This window comes from Larus michahellis, chromosome 13 (assembly GCF_964199755.1).
Source record: "Larus michahellis chromosome 13, bLarMic1.1, whole genome shotgun sequence".
Taxonomy (NCBI): domain Eukaryota; kingdom Metazoa; phylum Chordata; class Aves; order Charadriiformes; family Laridae; genus Larus; species Larus michahellis.
Window position 1 is genome coordinate 6,559,570 of NC_133908.1, and position 19,791 is coordinate 6,579,360.

General features: G+C 39.6%; 2 protein-coding genes and 1 non-coding gene across 4 annotated transcripts; 2 read left to right on the top strand and 1 right to left on the bottom strand.

The window, feature by feature from the left end:
- Positions 1-577: 577 nt before the first annotated feature.
- Positions 578-8,725, bottom strand: TRMT2A (tRNA methyltransferase 2A). 2 transcript variants are annotated; one of them, XM_074606956.1, is made up of 12 exons: positions 8,394-8,517; positions 7,679-7,998; positions 6,830-6,938; positions 6,149-6,330; positions 5,132-5,246; positions 4,761-4,876; positions 4,035-4,146; positions 2,867-2,989; positions 2,174-2,249; positions 1,592-1,708; positions 1,273-1,369; positions 578-961 (listed from the first exon to the last, which is right to left on the bottom strand). In XM_074606956.1, exons 2-12 carry the CDS (start codon positions 7,948-7,950, stop codon positions 673-675), a joined length of 1,608 nt encoding a protein of 535 aa, XP_074463057.1. In that variant the 5' UTR covers positions 7,951-7,998; positions 8,394-8,517; the 3' UTR covers positions 578-672. The 2 variants fall into 2 exon arrangements, with proteins under 2 accessions (XP_074463057.1, XP_074463056.1); XM_074606955.1 differs by having other exon boundaries at positions 7,679-8,725.
- On the top strand, positions 8,708-19,791 carry RANBP1 (RAN binding protein 1). Its single transcript, XM_074606957.1, has 6 exons — positions 8,708-8,866; positions 10,736-10,872; positions 12,692-12,849; positions 14,784-14,912; positions 16,867-16,932; positions 17,914-19,791. Exons 1-6 carry the CDS (start codon positions 8,852-8,854, stop codon positions 18,036-18,038), a joined length of 630 nt encoding a protein of 209 aa, XP_074463058.1. The 5' UTR covers positions 8,708-8,851; the 3' UTR covers positions 18,039-19,791.
- LOC141750994 (small nucleolar RNA SNORA77) lies at positions 17,017-17,149 on the top strand. The gene has a single exon (XR_012589841.1). It is a non-coding gene; the product is annotated as a small nucleolar RNA SNORA77 (small nucleolar RNA).

Sequence of the window (19,791 nt, forward strand, 5' to 3'; positions counted from 1 at the left end):
TGCCTAGAGCAACATCATGTCGGCTTTACTTGTACACTGTAGGAAGTGAGCCGAGAAAGCCTTTATTGTATCATCAGTGACACTACAGTCCTGGAATAGAACTGATTTCAATGGTGGAAATTGTAGCTTTTTTGTTAGAATACAAGTTTGTTGCTTCCTAGTGAATATTTAGCAAGAGAATGGTTTACAGAAGGTTTAAGATGGCTAAATCTTTCCTAGTGCACTCAAAAGACACAACACTGTTTAGACAGGTTCGCAGAGCAGAAAAAAGTTGGTGCTGACAGCTATGGATCCCTGCAGCAAGGTGACCTACTTGGGTACTGTGGTGGGTCTGCAGGGTCCTGCTCACTGCTCCACGGCAAGGATGGTGTTGCATTAAAAATCAGCCCTGGTTTCAAATAGTTGTATCTGCGTGGACTTGCGGAAACTTTACTTAAAGCTGTTTCAACTGTTTAAAGAGTGAGGCTGCCATTTATATTACTGCCCTGAGGGCAGGAGCAGGATTTGGCCTTATAGTATAGTACCTAATGAAATGTAACTCAAATGATGAAATAACTTGGAAGCCTTGCCACTACTGTGTTGTACAGAGATTTATTACCTGGATGTTACAGAAACAGTGTTACTGAAGCTGCTAACAAGCAACAGTAGTTTCTGGAGAGCATCTCCCAGGAGTTAAGTTGATTCCTGCTCTTCAAACGCAGGATCTACACATACAGAAGTCGCCTGGTTCCCATCACTGTGAGGTGGGTCGGTGCCATCCACGCACACTGAGTCATATCCTGCTGTTGTGACTTGAGCGGCATCAGGTGCTGCTTCAGTGGAGCTCCCATTTGCATAGTCGACCCTTTCGAAGAATATCAGTAACTCGCAGTGCCTGGTCTGAGGGAAGAGATCCACAGCCACTGCTTTGACGGGGCGGAAGGCAGCGCCTTTCACTCTGTTGGAAGGGGCCCGGCAAAGGCTTGATGGGAAAGGGGAGGAAGAATGGCATGAACACTTCAGTATACTGTTCATTGCTGCCACTCTTCCAAGAGAGGCTTTTCTTCCCCAAACCTCAGCTCTATGATAGGGTTATTCACCACCCCTTGTATTTCCATTATTACTTGCACATTGGGTAATACAGTTCCAAGCTTGCTGTGTAGCAGCTGTCAGCTATTTCTGGTGAAATACAGCTTAAAGAATAAAAATTCAGCAACTGTCCCCCTTCCCAAAAAGGGCATATTTTTCTTCTTACCACATTTACTTAGTTAACTTAATCCAAGAAATACTCACTCCACAAAGTTATTCATTGCAGCTCTGGGATTGCAGGATACATAGATGAGCTTCTTCAGATGTTCGGCTCTTCTAATGGCAAGAATTACCTTCGAATCTAGGTGACCAAAACCAAGACAACTGTTCACTAGTTCTGTGCGTATCAACGGACTTGCAGAAACATGCCAGATTATACGCCAGGGTGAACTACGCAACTGCACTACCCTCCTGCTTCCAGCTATGCCTGAACTCTCCTGCTTAATTTATCCCGTTGGTGCTCGCTTAGGTTCACCACCAAACACCAGTAGGAACAACAGACTGAAAAGAAAAGCAAACTTACGCAGTCCTGCTCGTGGCGGATCTACAATTGTAATCGGGTTCTGCGGTGCTAATATGTTAATTAGGGAAGGAACAACATCTTCAGCCTTCCCACAATGAAATTCGATATTATTCAGTTCTATAAGAAAAATGAAAAGATGTTATCAGAGCACTTATCTAGTCAAAGCATCTTTCAGTACACTCAGATATTAAAAAACTACAAATTGTTTAGTCTACCCTGAAATCAGTGTAATTTAAACAATCACTGGTATTTCAGATTATTTAAACAACAGTAACTTGAGCATCTTCCATTATCTGAAAGCAAAACCCCACCAGAAAATAGCTACTGTTAATAATTTATCATCTCACTTTTACACTGAAACGTTTTATTTTTGAAAAAAAAAACCCTACCTGTTAGTCAACAGGAAAATTGATCTCACAGATTTACGTGGTATTTGTTTTCAAGAGAGATTAAATGTTTACAATGGACAAGATTACTATCAACAACATGTAATTCCAAGCTGCTTAGATAATGTAAAGAGGAACTAGCTATACAGCTACTATACTTAACAAACAACGATCTTAGCATTTTAGCTTAACTAACCATTAATCTGGGCATTCACTTTGGCATCCTGCACAGCTTCTTGGCAGAGTTCAATTCCAATCACTTTCTTTACTTTCTATGGAATCAAGGGAAAAAGATGCATCTGTGGTATGTAAATGTAAATTTAACCATTATACATAGCATCAGCAATTGATTACTAGACACGAACACTGACTAAGTACCTGCTCAGAGAATTATTGCCTTGCAGCCAGAAAAAGGGCAGAGAAAGGACCTGTGCAAATAAAGCAGGACTTCTTAGACTGAAACTGTGGGATGAACACCAGTTATCCCAACCTGCATGTAACAAGACTCCAGTTACACTGGCAACTTTTTTTTGGTGGGGGGCAGACTTCCTTATATGGTCTAGCAGGCTCTGCTCTAAAATTGATATAAGAAATGTTGGTTATTCATCACTAAGTGGGTAGCTTCTAGTAAATTTTGGCTATTCTACAGAACTACTTCCTCTTTTGACTGAATTAGTTTCAAAATAATTTAGGCTCCTCGATACAAGGGTGAGCTTTCATGATGATCCGGTAAAACTGCAGGCAATTTAATTAGAAATTAATTGAAAAAATTAAGATATAATGTGTTTCATTTCAAGTACATCAAGTATTTTCTTTCATTGTAAGCACAACTAAAGATCTACATCTGTTAAGAGTAGATTATATCCAGGAGGAGAAGTTACTCGCTCACCTTCGCCAAAGAAATCCCAATGGTTCCTGTACCACAGCAGATGTCGAGTACGGTGCTCTCTGGGCTCAGCTGCGCCCACTCCCCGATGGTGGTATACAGAACTTCCGCAGCTTGGGTGTTTACCTGTGAAATTACGTGTCAAATAGGTCTACTTCTTCACAAATAGCAAACGTGTTTTAGTGAGTTTTAGGAAAGCATGTTTTCTTGTTTCTAAGAAACAAGTCAACTTCACATGTAAGTTAAAATCACATATAACTGACCTCGTCTTGCATGTATGAAGAGCTCACCATTCCACTGCTAAAGTCTCACTCAGTTCTCTCTGAGAAATAATGTTTTGTTATCTATGTTCTGGCAAAAACATGCTCTACAGTACCTAAAAACTAAGTTTGGAAGCTAGAGGAGACAACGAGCAAAATAAGTAAGCAAACTGCTAAGCTATAAAGTGAAGTCCAGACTTTAAAAATGCTTCCTCTCCTTGAACAGGAAGTAGTAAGTATTCAAAACCAGGAGAATATAACTGTGACTGTACGCTCGGCAAGCTTTATTTTAACCTTGCCTGTAATACTGCTTTAATTACACGTTATGGTTAAGCAAGCAGTGTACGGTAAGCTTTCTAAACCAGTACCTCTAGAGCAAGCATATTCTTTGTCTTAAAGAGCAAGCAAAACACACTATGCAGGGAAAAAAACGTAGCCTAGAATCTGTGGCAAATAGCAGAAAATACAGTTTAGCTTCAAAGTATTTACAATGATAATATACTTCCTTCCTATTACGATACTTTCCATTTCAATGATACCGGCTGCCTGCTGTGGCTTTAAAGTGTTGGAAGGGAAGAAATAAGTTTTAGAAAAACAAACAAAAATTAGTACTACCAGGATTCCTGAACTACATATTGCGTGTTCTGTATACATAAAGGCTGCCATTCAATGGGAAGCAAGTGATACTGAACTAGTAAAAACAAAATAAAAATTGTCTTCAACATGTCCCCATCAAGTTTACACTCATTCACTGTTTTTACAGTCAAACATAACACTCAAAGGTATTTAATCGCACCAAGTATATAACAGATTAAATCTCTAGGTATATAACATCTTGTTACACAGCATTAGCCAAGCTTAAGGGCATTAATGTAAATCCAGTAAAATTAGCAACTTCATATCGTCCTTACTTGAAAAAATGCATGAGGAGAAATTCTAAATTTTAGGCCAAGCAGCTCTTCATATATGTACTTATCACCAGCCACGTGCTCCAAAGGCAAGTCTTCTAGATTGGGAGATTTCCTGGGGAGGAAAGGGGGCAAGGCATGGGGAGGAAAAATAAAAAAAAGACAACCAACGTGTTTGTTACGCTTTTTACCAAGGCTGTAGTCATCTTGAAAATTGCAGTACTACAGACTAAGCAGTAATTTATGGTGGGCCAACAGTTATCATATCATTTTAGAAACTATCTACTACTATTGTTCCACTGATGTAAGCAGTAGGACCAACACTGTCTCTACATGAGGACAGTGAGAGCCTTGTGCTCTGTGGAAGAGGATGGGGAGATTAAAAAAATCACATAAAATATGGAAGAAAGGAGGCAGAAGTTACTTGTTGATAATAATAAATATTCATCTACTGCAGGAAATGCTTCTACAGCTTGACAGCCAGCAACTAGTAGTGGGTTCACCCGTGATACTCTCCCTGCCTTTATCCAGTGAACAGTACAGGAGAACAGGAAATTTCAGGAGTCTCTTGTGGAAAAGGTAAATAACTCTTCAACAAATTAGGAATGTTGCTGATATTTTTATGAAATAGACAAAATAATGGTGCGGAAGTGCTACCTACTTTTCTGTTGCAATCACCAAAAATCCAGCCACCAGCAAAATCCCCCAAAGCAAAGTCAACTCCCTCACCTCTGTCCTTCTTCCACGAAGTACAGAGAGGTAACACCACTGCTCTTTCCCATCCCTTCTGTGAAGTATTTTGCCAGAGAGATTTTCAGGTCAGCTAGCTCCTCTTTACTTAATTTCTAAATGTTTCATTTGAAAGAAGGGAGAATAATAATCTTAGTGACTTAAAGATATGATTTAGTGTATGCCTTCTATAAGCATATTAATTACTCGTTCATTTGCACCGATCAGACTAAATAGAAGAATAGTAACGCAAGGTAAACTACAGCAAGTAATTATTCTATTTCTCTTTTGCATGCGCTATTCGTAAAATCAAATCTATGCAATTTTAAAGCTGCGTGTCTGTGCTGTGCATTATATATCAACTTAAATACCTGAGGATTAAAATAAACGATTGCCATAATGTGGCCATTCCTGCTGGTACGGACTGTGAGCTGTTTCCAGTGACCTTCATAGGTTTCTGGGCTGTAAACTGTGTAAAGAGTTGACCTGCAATTTTCAGAAGCTCAGTTACTTAACAGAGAACTAGTTTTTGCATAACATTCAATAGTTTGAAACAAAAGCAGCTCATCATGCAAAGTGAAGAAAAATGTTAAGTACAGAGGCTACATTGATTTGTCAAGAAAAGAATGACTTCCACATCTTAATTAAGAAAAAAGAAAAAGAGAGACTGATGAACAGATCCTATCTTCTAGCGCAAAATAACGTGTCCCTACTTCACGCAATCCTCTTACCCATTTTAATCCATACAAAATTATAGATAGGATATAGGCAGCTTCTCACTGGATGCAGAGAATGACACAACGTTTTATAATGCCTTCATTGGCTTCTGCGCTTCATATCAAGTTCAAACTTTCCATCTTTGTGATTCTTCTGAGGTTTCAATTTTTGAGGATTTAATTGCTTTTAAAAGAAACCACTCATTTTTCTAAAAAGCATTGCTACTTAAATTTACAACTTTTGTTTTATTCCTTGTTGTAGGATGACTCTTCTCCTCATCCAAGGAAGCAACTGAACTTTGTTATTCAAAGTCCTCTCTTAAATCTCTTAAAAAGCCTTTTTCTGAGTATTTCCTTACAATTAGTGGAAGAAGCTCTCAAATAACAGACACTTTTTATTGTAGACTTATACGTCCCACTGCTTGCAATAAAGCTGTGTTCAGCTGGTATCTGTCCCTCCACCTCAGAACAGCTGAGCGAGAGCAAGGGAAAAATACCCAGTGATTTAGACACAAGACATAAACGTCAAAGAATGGCTGAAAATTGAGACTGGTATATCATAGGTCTTAAAGCTCAGAACAAACGCTAAGCTTTTCGTAATACTTAATTTTATAAATATTTTTGATTAAGATATCAAAACCTTTACGGATAACTCATTTTACTTATGCTCACCTTATGTAGTCTTGGAAAGCTTTTACTACTTTTTTGGCAATAGCAGGAATGTGAATAGTATCAAATGGCTCCACTACAGCACATGTACCACCCTTATATTTGCCAAGACGACAACCCACAGTTTTGTCTTCTTGATTTACACCAATCCCAATCAAGAACTCACATTTGTTGCGATATTCGGTCTAGATTTAAAATAAAGTTATGTAAGATATTTACATAGCACTTATTTGTACATGCCAAGCTTCTCCTGAAACAACCCTCATATAGTTAAACGTATTTGCAAATGGACACAGGACATTTGGTTCATACGGCAGATATTCATGGATTTTGATGCATGAGAACTAACAGCAATAAAGTATTAGTAAGTCTTGTTAGTTAAAGAGCAAAATATTGCCTCTGTTGAAAAATATTTGTATTAGCTGACAAAACAAGCTTGCAGGGACAGCATATTAAAGTTAGAATATCCATTTAACTGTAACCATTATTCTGCTTCCTTTAAATATTTCCACACAATATTTACATGAAAGGCAACAATGTCTAAAATTCATTCATTAAAATAAAAATCATTCATTAAAAGAAGTCGTCGAATACTTAGTATATCCACTGTCTCTTAAGATGAAATAACTAAATTAACCTTAAACTCATTATCCCCGTTCCATACTTTACCTAGGATTACGTTACCTGTAACGGTGATGCTTTCACTCCCTCTACTGGGCAACACAATTTATTATACTTCTGCTTCTGCAGGAACAACCAAGGCAATAAAGCTCTGTTGTTGTTTCCTATTTCCCTGTCCAAATCAGAAACAAAAATTGTAAAGTACACATTTAGAAAAACTGAGGTAAACAGCTGCACAGACTTTTTTTTTCTTTTTTTTTTGTATAGGGCATGAAAAAGTATCAGATTATCAGATGAAGAATATTTCTTCCAGAAGAATTTTTTAACAGGCAACCCCCCTCCAACTTCCTCAGAGCTGTAACCTGAAAAATAAGAGTTAAATATAGATATAAAAGTATGCACTAGACTTATCAATGTACCCATATGTGAAAAGAATGCTAATTTTATCTACATAAGTGAGTCAGGCAAGAGATAGAGTGATACTTTGATCTACACAGATCAGGCATAAAAATTTGAGGGGATTTTAAAACAGAAAATCCTAATAGCGATTTATCATCTCTACAGATTCACTACCTCTTATGCCATTTGACAGTGCCTTTTTTTTTTTTAAACTTTAAGGGCATAAACATCCTTCTGCTTAGGCCTGTGAACAACAAACCTTAACACAATGCCCCTTCATTTAGCAATCTTTCCAGGCTGACCGAGAACAGCAACAACAAGTTTTGTCAGCTGCAACATTTTTTTGGTCCTAGCATCACAGATTATCTTTTATTTCCTTAGTTGGGGGATTTGGGTTTTGACCTACCTCTAACTTACTTTATTTGAGAGAGATCTATTTTTGCAAATTTAGCTATATCCCAACATATGGTCAAGACTTGTAAACATTACGGTAGCTTTACAAACAGGCATTACTTTGTCAGCTTCTGCAGCACTTGCTCACATTCCTGCTTCTTTTTGGCTAGCTGCTCTTCGTAGGGCACGTTCCACAGTGGGGTCACAACATCTGCGATTTGCTTGCTCAGAGGCTCCTCTCCACTGGTGTTGGAAGGAGCCAGACGCTTTGCCTCTCCCTGCTCCGTCTCCTCTTCTTTCTTCCTTTTTTTTGCAATCGGGTCAGCCTTCGGCTTGGCAAGCCTCACGCTCAGGTGCCGGCTCTTCCACAAAACCCCATGGAGGACTTTCATGGCCTTGTCCCTCTCCTCCTCACTCTTAAACGTCACAAACGCGAATGTCTGCTTCCCAAAAAGTTTTATCTTGTGAGGATTGAGCCCGTATTTGGCAAGGAACTTTTTCACGTCATTAAAACCGATGTATTTGGGAAGGTTTTGTATTTCTACTTTATAGATCTCAGAGGTAAACAAGTCTCCCTTAATGTATCTGTACACGTCGGGGGAGGCCGCGGGGCCGCCCCCTCCTCCATCGGCCTTGCTCCCCGCCTCAGCCCTATCCTCACCCTCCGGCACAGGAGCCGCCAGGTGGTCGGGCCCGCTGGGATCACCTTCCTCCGCCATGCTCCCACCAGCCCCCCTCAGCCCGGACACCAGGTCAACCCTGGCCCCGCCTGACCGCTGCAAAAAGATGAGGGGAAGAAACGATATATATTGTTTTAAAAATGCCTGCCCCTCACCGCTACCGTTCCTTGCGTGCGGGGTCAGCTGCGTCGCTTAAAAGTAATAATAACAGCTACTAAAACGCTGCTCCCCATCCGTCACGCACGTGGGCGCCATCTTGGGTCGGGACACGGGGTGGCCGCCGCCATGCCGCGAGGGCTGATGGGAAGCACCTTGGGAGAAGGCGGCAACAACAACAACAAAAAAGCCTTCACCGAGGGCAGGAGAGGCCGGGACCAGGACCGGTGCCCGGCGGCGCGGGCCGGTGGCGGGGCCGTCTCGGTGCCGGTGGCGGCCGCGGCGGGGCGGGGGCGGGGCGGGAGCTGAGGGAAAGTGGGTGTTTCCCATCGTGCCTCGCGGTGGCGGCGGCGGCGCGGGCTGCGGGAATGAGGTAAAGGCGGGAGGGGCGGGGGCGCGCGGCAGGAAGAGCGGCGGGCAGGCGGCGGCGCGAGCGAAGCGGAGCGAGTCCGGCCCCATGGCGGACACCAAGGTGAGGGGAGCGGCGCCGCGGGGCGAGCTGTGACGGGCCGGACGGGCCGTGAGATGGGAGGTGGGCAGGCGGGCGGGTGGGTGGGTAACGGAAACAGGTGGGGCACGGGGGGGAGGAAGAGGCCTGAGGGCCTGGTGGTGGGGGGTTACGTGGGGCGTCCGGGCTGAGGCGGGCGGGGGGCCCGCGGCTAGGTGAGGCCCAGGTCTGGGGCGGAGGAGCCTTGGGCCTTGTCGGAGGGCCCGGCGCGGTGGGGCCGAGGGCGCCCGGCAGTTTGAGGAAGCCCGGGCACGTGTGGCTGCTGGGGCCTGTCCCTCGGCCAGGCCGAAGCGGCCCGCGGCCTCCCTTCCCGGCCTGAGGAGGCCGGAGCCTCCCGCGGGTGCCGTGGCGCTGGCTGCCCCCCCGGCGATGCCGGGCCGTCCCGCTCCCCGCTTCCCTCCTTTCTTCTCCTCCCCGCCCTTCCCCCAGCGCGGCTGACCGAGCCTTTCGTGCCGCGGCCCGGCGGGAGCAGAGCCCCACGTGCTCTGTATCGCGGGCTCATATCGTGATAACGGGATCTGCTTTCTCTCGTGTGTGGCTATTGTGAACTCCGCATTTATTATGGCTTCTGTAATTAATTGGTCAGGCGCAGGACGGATGATAAGATACGGGATGTGCTGCTTACTCGTGGAGGAGACAATATGTAAAAGTTTGCCAATGTTTCTTTTCCTGTTTCTTGAAAACAGATGTGACTTAATGTCTTTCTCGCTTTTTTCTTACATGCTGGAATTCTGGGGACACAGAAATAATGATAGCTGGTGTGATATTGCTGATGTAGCCACAATTTATTTTATAACATTTCTTACCTAATTCCCCCTTAACCCTTTTTTTTTTCCCCAGTATTTAGTAAAAATAGACAGCTTCGTTAGTGTGTACCTGCTCTGTAAAGGTTATTCTAAATAGAGCCTGTAGGAGTGGAGTCTTCCATCTGTAAAGTGAAAATGAGATTTAAGAGTCTTCGATGTATAGACCGTTTTTTGTTTCTCTGTTATTCAAACAACAACAACAAAAAAACCTGTCTCAGTTCAGATCCCTTGACCTGAGATAGCTGTTTGTGGCCTCATTAAACTTGCAGATGAATCTCCCTTCTAGGCTTCTCTACTTTAATGCTTCTTAGCAGTGCATGTATATGAAGTATTAGAGATGTTTATCATTTACTTACTTGTCACATACTAAAAACAATTCTTAAGCTTAATGAATGTTACGGCAGATTTCTAAATAACTAAATAAGTCGTATTTTGGCAATTTACCCATAACCTAAAGTTCCCCAAAGAGTCTTAAAACAAAAAAATTATTTCATTAGTGTTTTGACCGTGCTTCAAAAATACCTTTCACTGTGGGTGATTCTCATATAAGAGTAACAAAATTCTGAATGTATTCTGTCCTTCAAGCTGGGGTGGGTGGTTGCTTTGATTTTGTGGGTTTTTTTTTTCTTTTTTTCCCATTAACGTTAGGTCATTAGCCAGTAAGAAATAGTAGTGCTTTAGTGGCATAAAACACATTATATAGGAAAAAATAGCTGAAGAAATTATTTTTCTGTAACCAAGAAGTATTGCTCCAAGGCCAAGCCTCTGCACGATTCATGAGTGGTAGGACTAAAACATCTAGCTCTACAAGAGCTCCTCTTTTTTTTTTTTTCTTGGTATGTTGATTTTAAAGCCATTTGGTTTTGGCTATAATAATTATTCTTTATCGTTACACGGTATTTCAGTTACTAAGATATAATTGCTGAATAGACATAAATGTTTTAATTTTAAACACAGATACAAGATTTTAAGTATGTAGCAAGTTTTGTGGTTTTTATTTTTATTTTTTATATTTTTTTCTCTCCAGGAAGCACATGAGGAGCATGATACTTCTACTGAAAATGCAGATGATTCTAACCATGATCCTCAGTTTGAGCCCATAGTTTCCCTTCCTGAGCAAGAAATAAAAACTCTGGAAGAGGATGAGGAAGAACTCTTTAAGATGCAAGTAGAATGTTTCTGTATATTATCTAAATGTTTATTGAGGTTAAACTTGAATATGTTTATAAAAAGTTAGATAACTTGCTAGGAATCTCTGTGTACGAAGTGGTAATCTAGCTTGTTGGTATTTACTGTGGTGGCAGAGATTGAGTAGGGGTATGACTGATAAAAAACACCCCAAGGAACTCTGAAGTCTGGAACAGCAGAAGGAGCTGATATTATGAATCTGGATTTGCTATTGTTTAGCCTAAAAGAAAACATTAACTTGGATAATAATTAGAGGTTTGAAATTGTGTGATGACAGTATAAAACAAGTGTCTTGGGGTAAAAAATGAGACATATATGTAGTGTTGCTGCTGTGCATCCATAGTTGTAAAGGATGATGTGTGATACACTGAAACAATAAAAGCAATAGACGTGAACAGTATTGGAGCATTTGTGGCAGTACCTTTCGGTTGTCTTAAACATAGTTTTATCCTTAAATTTGGTTGATTTGTTGCTTAAGATGTATGATCTGCCTGAAGAAACACGTAGGCTAAAAGCTTAAGAAGTGTTTTGAATTTGATCCATGATATGTTTGCTTTAAATAGGTTTAAAAAAATACTGCTTTTACTTAATCGCAGAAGGGTATTGCTCATTTGGAAGAGAGATTTGAGTTCTCCTTACACAGATTCTGGTGAAAACTAAAGCGATGCTTAGTTTCTGACAAGTAGCCTGGTGAGATCTCTGACTGCTAGGCCTCCCTGCACACATGATGTGCAGAATCGGATGGAAAGAAGAAATTTTTAATTCAAAAGCTCTTAGTTAAAAAGTGTAAGTTCCAGTGCTCTGTGGGTTCATTTTTATGCCTACAAAGGGGTGAAAGAGAAAAAGGAATCCTTTTTTTTTGAATGCTGGTTGCTCTGATCGCTAAACTTAGGGGAACCGCCTACTGAATGCCAGTGGGACTTGGAAGGATGGACTTGGTTTGGAACAAAATAGTTTATCTGCATCAGAGCATTTGTTAGAGTAGCTTGCTCCAACATCTGACACCTTCTCATGAAGAACCTGGCTTATTACAAGTCCCTATCCCTTGCTTTTTTATAGAAAAGTATATTTTTTGTATATATCCTGTAGTGTGAGCGGGTGCTTCCTTTCCTATAGCAGTGTCTTAAGGCTCTGAGCACTAGCAGAGCTCAGACTGTCTCTTGGGTCAGTTTTGACTAATGTCCCAAACAACTCGTGTTTCTCTTTTGGCACACTGGCATCTTGGAAGATTAAAGACTGATGTTCTGATGCACTGCAGCACTAAGCTTCCTTTATTCCTGATTTGAGAATAGCAACAACTAGGTTTTTGGAGTTAAAAGGAAATGAGTGACTCTAGAGGGTGAGGCACTTTGTTAACAGTTGATCAAACATTGGTCTTGGAATTATACAAGACTCTTGACTTTGCCTCAAGCTGCTCAACTTCTTGAATTAATAAATACTGCTGGTTAGAGGCAGCAGTTGTATTCATAATATAGGAACTCTAGCTAAAGCAAAACCTGTAATTAGCTACCTTAATCTAAAAGGTTGCCTAGACCAAATAGTTTATCATCCCCCAAATGTGTGTCCAGAACCTATTGAATTTTAGTATAGTGATTACATAATTCCTAGTAGTTTGTTATTAAATTTTTTAAATTTGTATGCTGAAGTAGAACAGGGAACCTTACAAAAGGAATTGTTTTCTTTCTTGTGTGTCTTTAAAAAAAAAACCTAAACAACTGTACTGTTCAGTCGTGTTTGCTGTTTCAGTAAATGTTTCTACATGCAGGCTAACTTCTTAAATTCTCTGTTCTTCAAGGCGAGCAAAGCTATTCAGATTTGCATCTGAGAATGACCTTCCAGAATGGAAAGAACGAGGAACTGGTGATGTAAAACTTCTGAAACACAAGGAGAAGGGAACAATTCGCCTCCTCATGAGGAGGGACAAAACCCTAAAAATCTGTGCAAACCATTATAGTATGTTATACGTTGCTATACTACTTATTTTTGTTTTTAAAAAAATAAGCTTGTAGAATTGTACATTGTAGATTTAGAGCTCAGTGGCTTTTTAGTAGCAGCCTAGGGAGCCTTTAAACAGGCATCAGTTATATATTAGACTGTAAATATAGTTGTCTTGCTCTGCACACAAGGCTACAAGCATCAGAAACAATGAGTGCTTATGGAAAAGCTGTAGTTGGTTTTGGTGACTGACTGCAGGGCTGAGTCTTAAAGTTGTGGGTTTTTTTACTTCAGACTCTGATAAGTGTTCTGAAGGCACTTTAAAATTTAACTGGGATAGACAGACATGTGATTGCTGCTCGTGTGATGTTTAACAGAGTGTAGAAAATTTAGGCCTTAATACTGTTTGGTATAAGAAGTTAATGTATCATGGCTTGTCTTCATAAAAGAATGAGAAATAAGCAATCGCGTAATAATTTTCTACTTTGAGGTAAATCTTTGAATTGGTAGAAGCTGTTGCTTAATCATAAGAAAACAGATACTGAGATGCTAAACTAATCTGTGAGTGCCTTTCTCTGTGTGTAAATTAAACTGAAATGAACGTGGTATATTCAGCTCACTCATTCAAAAAGAATGTGTATTCAGAGCTGATGGAGCAGGAGAGGTTTGTTCCTTTGAGCCTTTTTGAATAAAAATAAACATGAAAGAGCAAGACAGATTTGAAAGTCAACATAACTAGCAACAAGTAGACTAATTTGGTAATGCTTTGTTACTTGCTTTGGTAATACTCAGGTTTTTATATGAAGAGTGTATAGTGTTCTGCGGAGTTCAACTACATTTAGATAACTTGAAATAACTTGTTTGAAGTAGCTTAATGTAAATCTGAAATCAGAAGCAATAATGCTTATTTTCTTTGGGTAGATTTCTTTAAAAGTCAGAGGATTCAGACGACACAGGTGTTCCTGTTTAGTAAATGAAATGGCAAATATGAAAGCAGTGTAGTCACCAACTAATAAGAATAAACCTTTTGTTTAGGTAAATAAATGTTGCACATATGCAAAACAGAATTGATAAACTTATAGTGTTCTTTTTTTTTTCTGGGAAACCTGCTTTTAGTGTAGATTTCTTGAATTTATGCTGACTCACAGGCAGACAAAAGGACTCTGCAAAACATTAAATGAAAGAAAATGTAATTTGATTTCTAAATTTAAAACATACAAGAAAGTGAGTAGACTCTTCAGATTTCTCCCGAACTAAACAAGGGACCCAGAGGTCAGGGAGAAAAAAAACAGCCCTGCTTAAATTCTTCATGTGTGCAATACAAAAAGTCTTAGAGTAGTGTGAGAAGTAACATTCCAACTTCTCCAATCAGTCAGGTGAAATAATTATAGTGTTTCAGAGGGAAAGGGCTCCATTTACTGGGAAGGAACAAATGGATCGAAAATATGCTGTGTACATGTGGCAGCATTGCAGAATTCTGTAATAACCTTGTAATAGTGCTTTAAACTGGTGGGAGAAAAATTAACCAAATTTGATGACTAATTGTAGGAATAATGCTTTCTTAAAACAATTTTTGTAGTAGTAGTATTTTTAGTGTGCTCTTTGTCTGGATGCCTTTTCCTCCTAAACCATTTGACTGTTCTTCAGAGTTGTGCTTAGTGACTGCATCTCTCTTAGTGTCAAATCATGTGTTTTAAACAAGAATTGAATCAAACTCTCAGCTTCTAAACAATAGGGAATCTAGCATTCTTTTATAGGGTAGTGGTCTGGCATCATTTTATTTGAGGATGTAAGGAAAAATATATATGGGCACCATTGTCTTCTGTTTATCCAAAAGTAATTCTGTGTAAAGTACGTAACCATTGCAGTCAGCTGTTGTTAAGATTTATGGGGGATGGTGTGGAAAACATTTACTATTGTGCTGTGTACATCTTCTAATGCTTTCTTTTCAGTCACACCCTTAATGGAGCTGAAGCCTAATGCTGGGAGCGACAGGGCATGGGTCTGGAACACACATGCTGACTTTGCAGATGAAAGCCCCAAGCCTGAACTTCTGGCAATCAGATTTTTAAATGCAGAGAGTGAGTGGACTGGCACTGAACTTACATGGATTGTATACTATTATGTTACGCTGCATGTCTAGATAGTACTGTAAACCACTGCTGTACATACGCCATATCTTTCCACTGCATGGTAGTGTTAGCTAATTACTGCTTTAACTGAGAGAAGTCAGTTAATCACTTAACTGTATGTGTTGACAAACAGTGTAATAATTAGGCCTCCAGTAATATTTGTAGAGCTTTCTGCCCTAGGCAGGTTTTTTTTTAACTTAAGCTATTTCATGCAAGTGTAATGCCAATTAGAATAAAACTAAAAGCAGTGATGCTATGGGGTAGAGATTAATAAATGCAGCTTGCTTTCAGTTACCTCAGGTGCTCAGCTGTGGTTAAGATTACATTTTTGCATTAGAAGCAAAGAAACAACTGACCTGAGACTTCTGGTCCATCTGCATTAGCAGAACATCTCATTATTTTTTTAATTTTTTTTTAAAATGAAGTATCTAGTATTTTCTTTGTTTTGATTAAATGGAACACTCAGTGAAAAGTGCTAGTCAGGCCCAACTGTCGTACTAGTTACTGGGTATTTCTGGAGTGACTGCACTGGTTACCACAGCAGAATGTAGGTCTATAATTACATATGGATCAGCTAGGAGGGATGAATGACAGTGTAGCTTTCCCAGCTCCTTAGGATTGAATCCAAGTAGGGTTTTTTTCTTGAAAAAAGAAGCAAAGTGAAAGAGGAAAAGTGCTGTTGTGTTTCCTGCTTTACCATTTGCCATGCAAGTTTAGTGTGTTAGCCACCTCTTCTCCCTACATGCTAGGTAGCTAACAAAATGGCTGTATATTTTAAAACTAGATGGATTTGCCTACATCTGGGAAGACCTTAATATATCTTCGTTGCTTCCTTGTCCTCAAATCTCCAACATCGTATTGCTTAGTCAAATCTTTGTGATCCACCTGCTTAATGCTTGCTTCTTTCTTAATCAAATATGAAATTAAAGGAGTTTGGTAACTATTTGCTCATCTTTGAAAAGTCTTTCCCTCGCTTACTGAGAGTTTTGCCTTGAGGGAGTAGTCCACTTTGCCTGTTTACTCTTTGTGGTACTGAGTAAGCAGATGACGGGTGAATAGACTTAAGCATGCCCTTCAAGTATCTTTCCTTTTTGAGATGCTTGAAAAGGAATCAGTACAAATAACTTCCTGGTCTAGTTTCTGGATTCTCAGCTTCTGAATTCCTGTGGGGCAACAGTGACCTCATGCGGTCAGTCAGACCAAGCTGGCATACCACGTTACCTTCTTTATAGTTCTGATGTTAGAAAATACCTTGCCTGCTCTGCTTTTGTATGTTGTTGCTTGTATTACTTGTGTAGGAACATTATTGGAACAACCGTTAAGTCAAATGGTGGCTTAGACCAAAACATAACGAAAGTTATGCTTCCTTAGCTATTGTAGTCAGGAATAGTTCAGGCCTTTGGGTGTTGAGTCTGAATGCCGTACTCATGAAACAGGCTTTATCTTCTGTTCTTGATGCTAAGAACCCTAAGTTACCATAAGGATGTGGAGGTCTTTTAGGGTATAATGTAGCTGATAAGGATAGTAGTTCAAAGCTAATATTCAGTATTTTCCACACAGTCAGTCACATTAGCAGTCTCTGATGTGTTCTTGTTCCTGTAGGCTAGGGACAGCTGGGGGTTGCAATAACTACAAAACAGCTCCTTCTGGCATTGTGTTTTAAGTAATTAGCAAAATAAGCTGCTTTAATAGACTTGCTAAAGAAAATAAACAGCTTCTGCACAAAGATTTGATTCAAGAATTTTGCGTAGCATCTTGTATGATTTTAAACTAATTTACTTTATAAGTGCCTACAAGTTTTGTTTACACAAAACTTCTCAGGTATCTTTCCTCAAGATTGGAAGTATTCAATGTTGCAAGGAGGTAAAGCTAATGAAAAAATATTCTATCTTTACTGAAACAGATGCACAGAAATTCAAGGCAAAATTTGAAGAATGCAGGAATGAAGTAGACAAGAGAGCAAAGAAAGGTAAGGTTAAAAGTCTTCAGTGTAGTACCATGCCACTTTTTCTAGCTGTTTGTTTATAGCCCCCTGGAGTATCATTGTGTTTTAGCAGACTCACTCTGTCCTGAACTGCAGTCTTCAGTTCAGGTACTTTTTCTGTCTGCGAGAGTAATAGTTCACGAGAGTGACGATTGCCTTCTTTCTTGTAGAAGGCTGTTACAATTGCTGTTGGGACATTGCTTTTTTTAGAAAAGCTACTAAAGAAGCATTTCTGGTTTATAGTACACAAATGAATTGTGAACACTGCAACCACCGTGATATTTCTTCCTTCCAGTTCCTCTTCACAAATTCCACAAATATATAATCATACAAGTAGAATACTTAATTTTTATAGTTGTTAATGCGTATGAAGTTGTAGCATTTCTTCACAGGTCTCTCTCTATTTAATAGATTAATGCACTGCCTCACAGAATTGCCTATGTGACAAGACATCTCACCGTGTAAAGACTTCCGTCTTTCTAAAGTATAGATAGTGTGCAGTCAGTGTTCTTAAAAATATTTAAATCGTAATTTTTTGGTCTTAAGAACTTCCTGTTCCCCAGTTTCAAACTGCGGAACTTGACTTGTTTTTTTGATTAAGATAGGCAAGAAGCTAGGGACTCGAGACATTTACTTGGCTGGACACTGTATGGAGTCTGTTACTGGTAGCAGCAAAGCTGACCAAATGTTACGTGTTTCTCAGTCACTATGATTAGGCCCTCATTTAGTGAGTAAATTATGCAAGTGGTATTTCTTGAATTCTGACATCTGAGGTAATTACCGAAGTAAAAGAAATGGAATGAATCATTCCAGTGCTCAGTGGAGAATTTCTTTACTTTTGTTCTTATTGTAAATACCAGCTGCCTCTCCCCACACCCTTCACCCTCCACTTCTCTGCTCTTTCCCTTGTAACAGGGAAATCCATTACTGCCTGTATGTAACCTTTTTCCCTAATCAATCTCTTAGCAGGCACAGACAAAAATGATAGTGCTGATAAAGTTGCTGAAAAACTAGAAGAGCTTTCTGTAAAAGAAGAGAGCAAAGAATCTGAGAAGAAAGAGACCAAGGAAAAAACTGAAGAAAAGCAATAAATCATCCTGGGCCTTGCAGTTTTTCCTTTACCTTTTTCTTTCTTTCTTTTTCCTTTTTTTTTTTTTTTTTTAATTTTTACAAGGGACTTTATAAGGAACTGAATTCAACGTTCAGGTTGTTTTTTCTAAGCTTTTGCCCTTATGAAGATGTCTTCAGAAAATCCATTCCCCAGTCATGAAAATGTACTGTGCTAACTTTCTTTTCCATAGTGGAAACACTTATTTATAGTCATCCAAAAGAGTGAATAAAACAAACTTGAAAACAGCATCAGAGGACAGAACTGAGTTTTCTGTATACTTTAAAGGCTTCTGAATACACTTGTTTCATTAGGTGTTGAGATACATATCATCGTACCTGTGGATTAACTAGATTAACAGACTTTACCAACAGGGAAGATTAAGATTACATGTTTCTTATATGGCTTCTAAAACTGTAATATAAGACCTTTCACGCTTTTTCTGCTGTGTGTTCCTGAGCAGGGAATGTGCCTGTGATTCTTGAAATGCAGCAGACTTCTGGAATCAGGTGATAGATCATTCCTGGCACACTATTAATGATGTTCCATCAGACAGTGAAAATAAAGATGGGGGAGAAAATGTATTATGTGAGACTTGAGCAAGTATTCTCCTCTCGCAAATCAAAATCTCTGCCTTCCCCCCACCCCTCGTTTGTTAATATTACAGATGCTTGACTCTAGCACAAAGTTGTTGCTGTGGTCCCAGATCTTCCATGATGTGCTGCTTGCTGACTGAAGGCAGCAGCAGCCTCTTATACTCTGAGGGGTGTACAAAGGGATCTTAACTGTTTGAGTACCTTACTGTGAGATTCCCCGTGTCAGCATATCATAAAAGTTGTAGCCTTTGTTTTCAGGGCTTTAGAGCTTGCATTGTTTTTACAAATTGGAGGGGTTCTGAACTTTTAAAATGCATGGTGGGAGGCTGTCCCTCTTGGAGAGAAGCAGTCTGACATTCACTTTGGAACAGTTAATTGTACACGCTTAAGGAGCACTCTCCTTGCCAGAATGGGCAAATTGATCAAATCTCTTCACTGCAAATGTTTGTGTTTATCCAGTTTCAAGTTAGTGCTAGAGAGTAGGAAAATAAACTATAGTAAGCAATAAAATCAATACAATTTTAAAGTCTGATAGATCAATTGAATTTCATTGTTAACCACTAATACAAGGGTAGTGTTAGGGTAGCGATGGAATTCTGTAATATTGTTTCCAAAATAATTATGAAAACTGTACAAAGCTTGCTAAAATTTAAGACTGTATGATGTTAACATTGGATAGCAAGACCTTGCTATCTTCGTAAAGAGGCTTTCCAAGTAGGTCAGGCTCTGCAGTCTACCTGAGGAAAATATATTTTTTAAAAATCTTGTCTTTCTACTTAGCGCTGCCTTTTGATGCTACAATGAACTAGTCTTAAATCTGGAACTGTAATTAAGGTACTCACTTCATTCAAACGAAGTAATTCCTTTGGTGTTGTGCATGTTCCCCTTCAAGTACAGCAGATATCAAAAGTCTGTTAATAACAAAGATGGTTGAAAGGCAAAATAAAATGCTCTTTAGTGTTTCTGGTTTGGAAATAACAAGACAAAGCTATTCTGAAGTACTTAACATTTGAATGTAAAAGCCAAATCTTTATCCATGAGTCACTGTAAATTCTCTGATCTGATAATGTCAAACAGTGTGTCTAAATTGATAGAAATGACATTTAAAAATTTCAAAATAAATTTAAATTTTCATTTAAA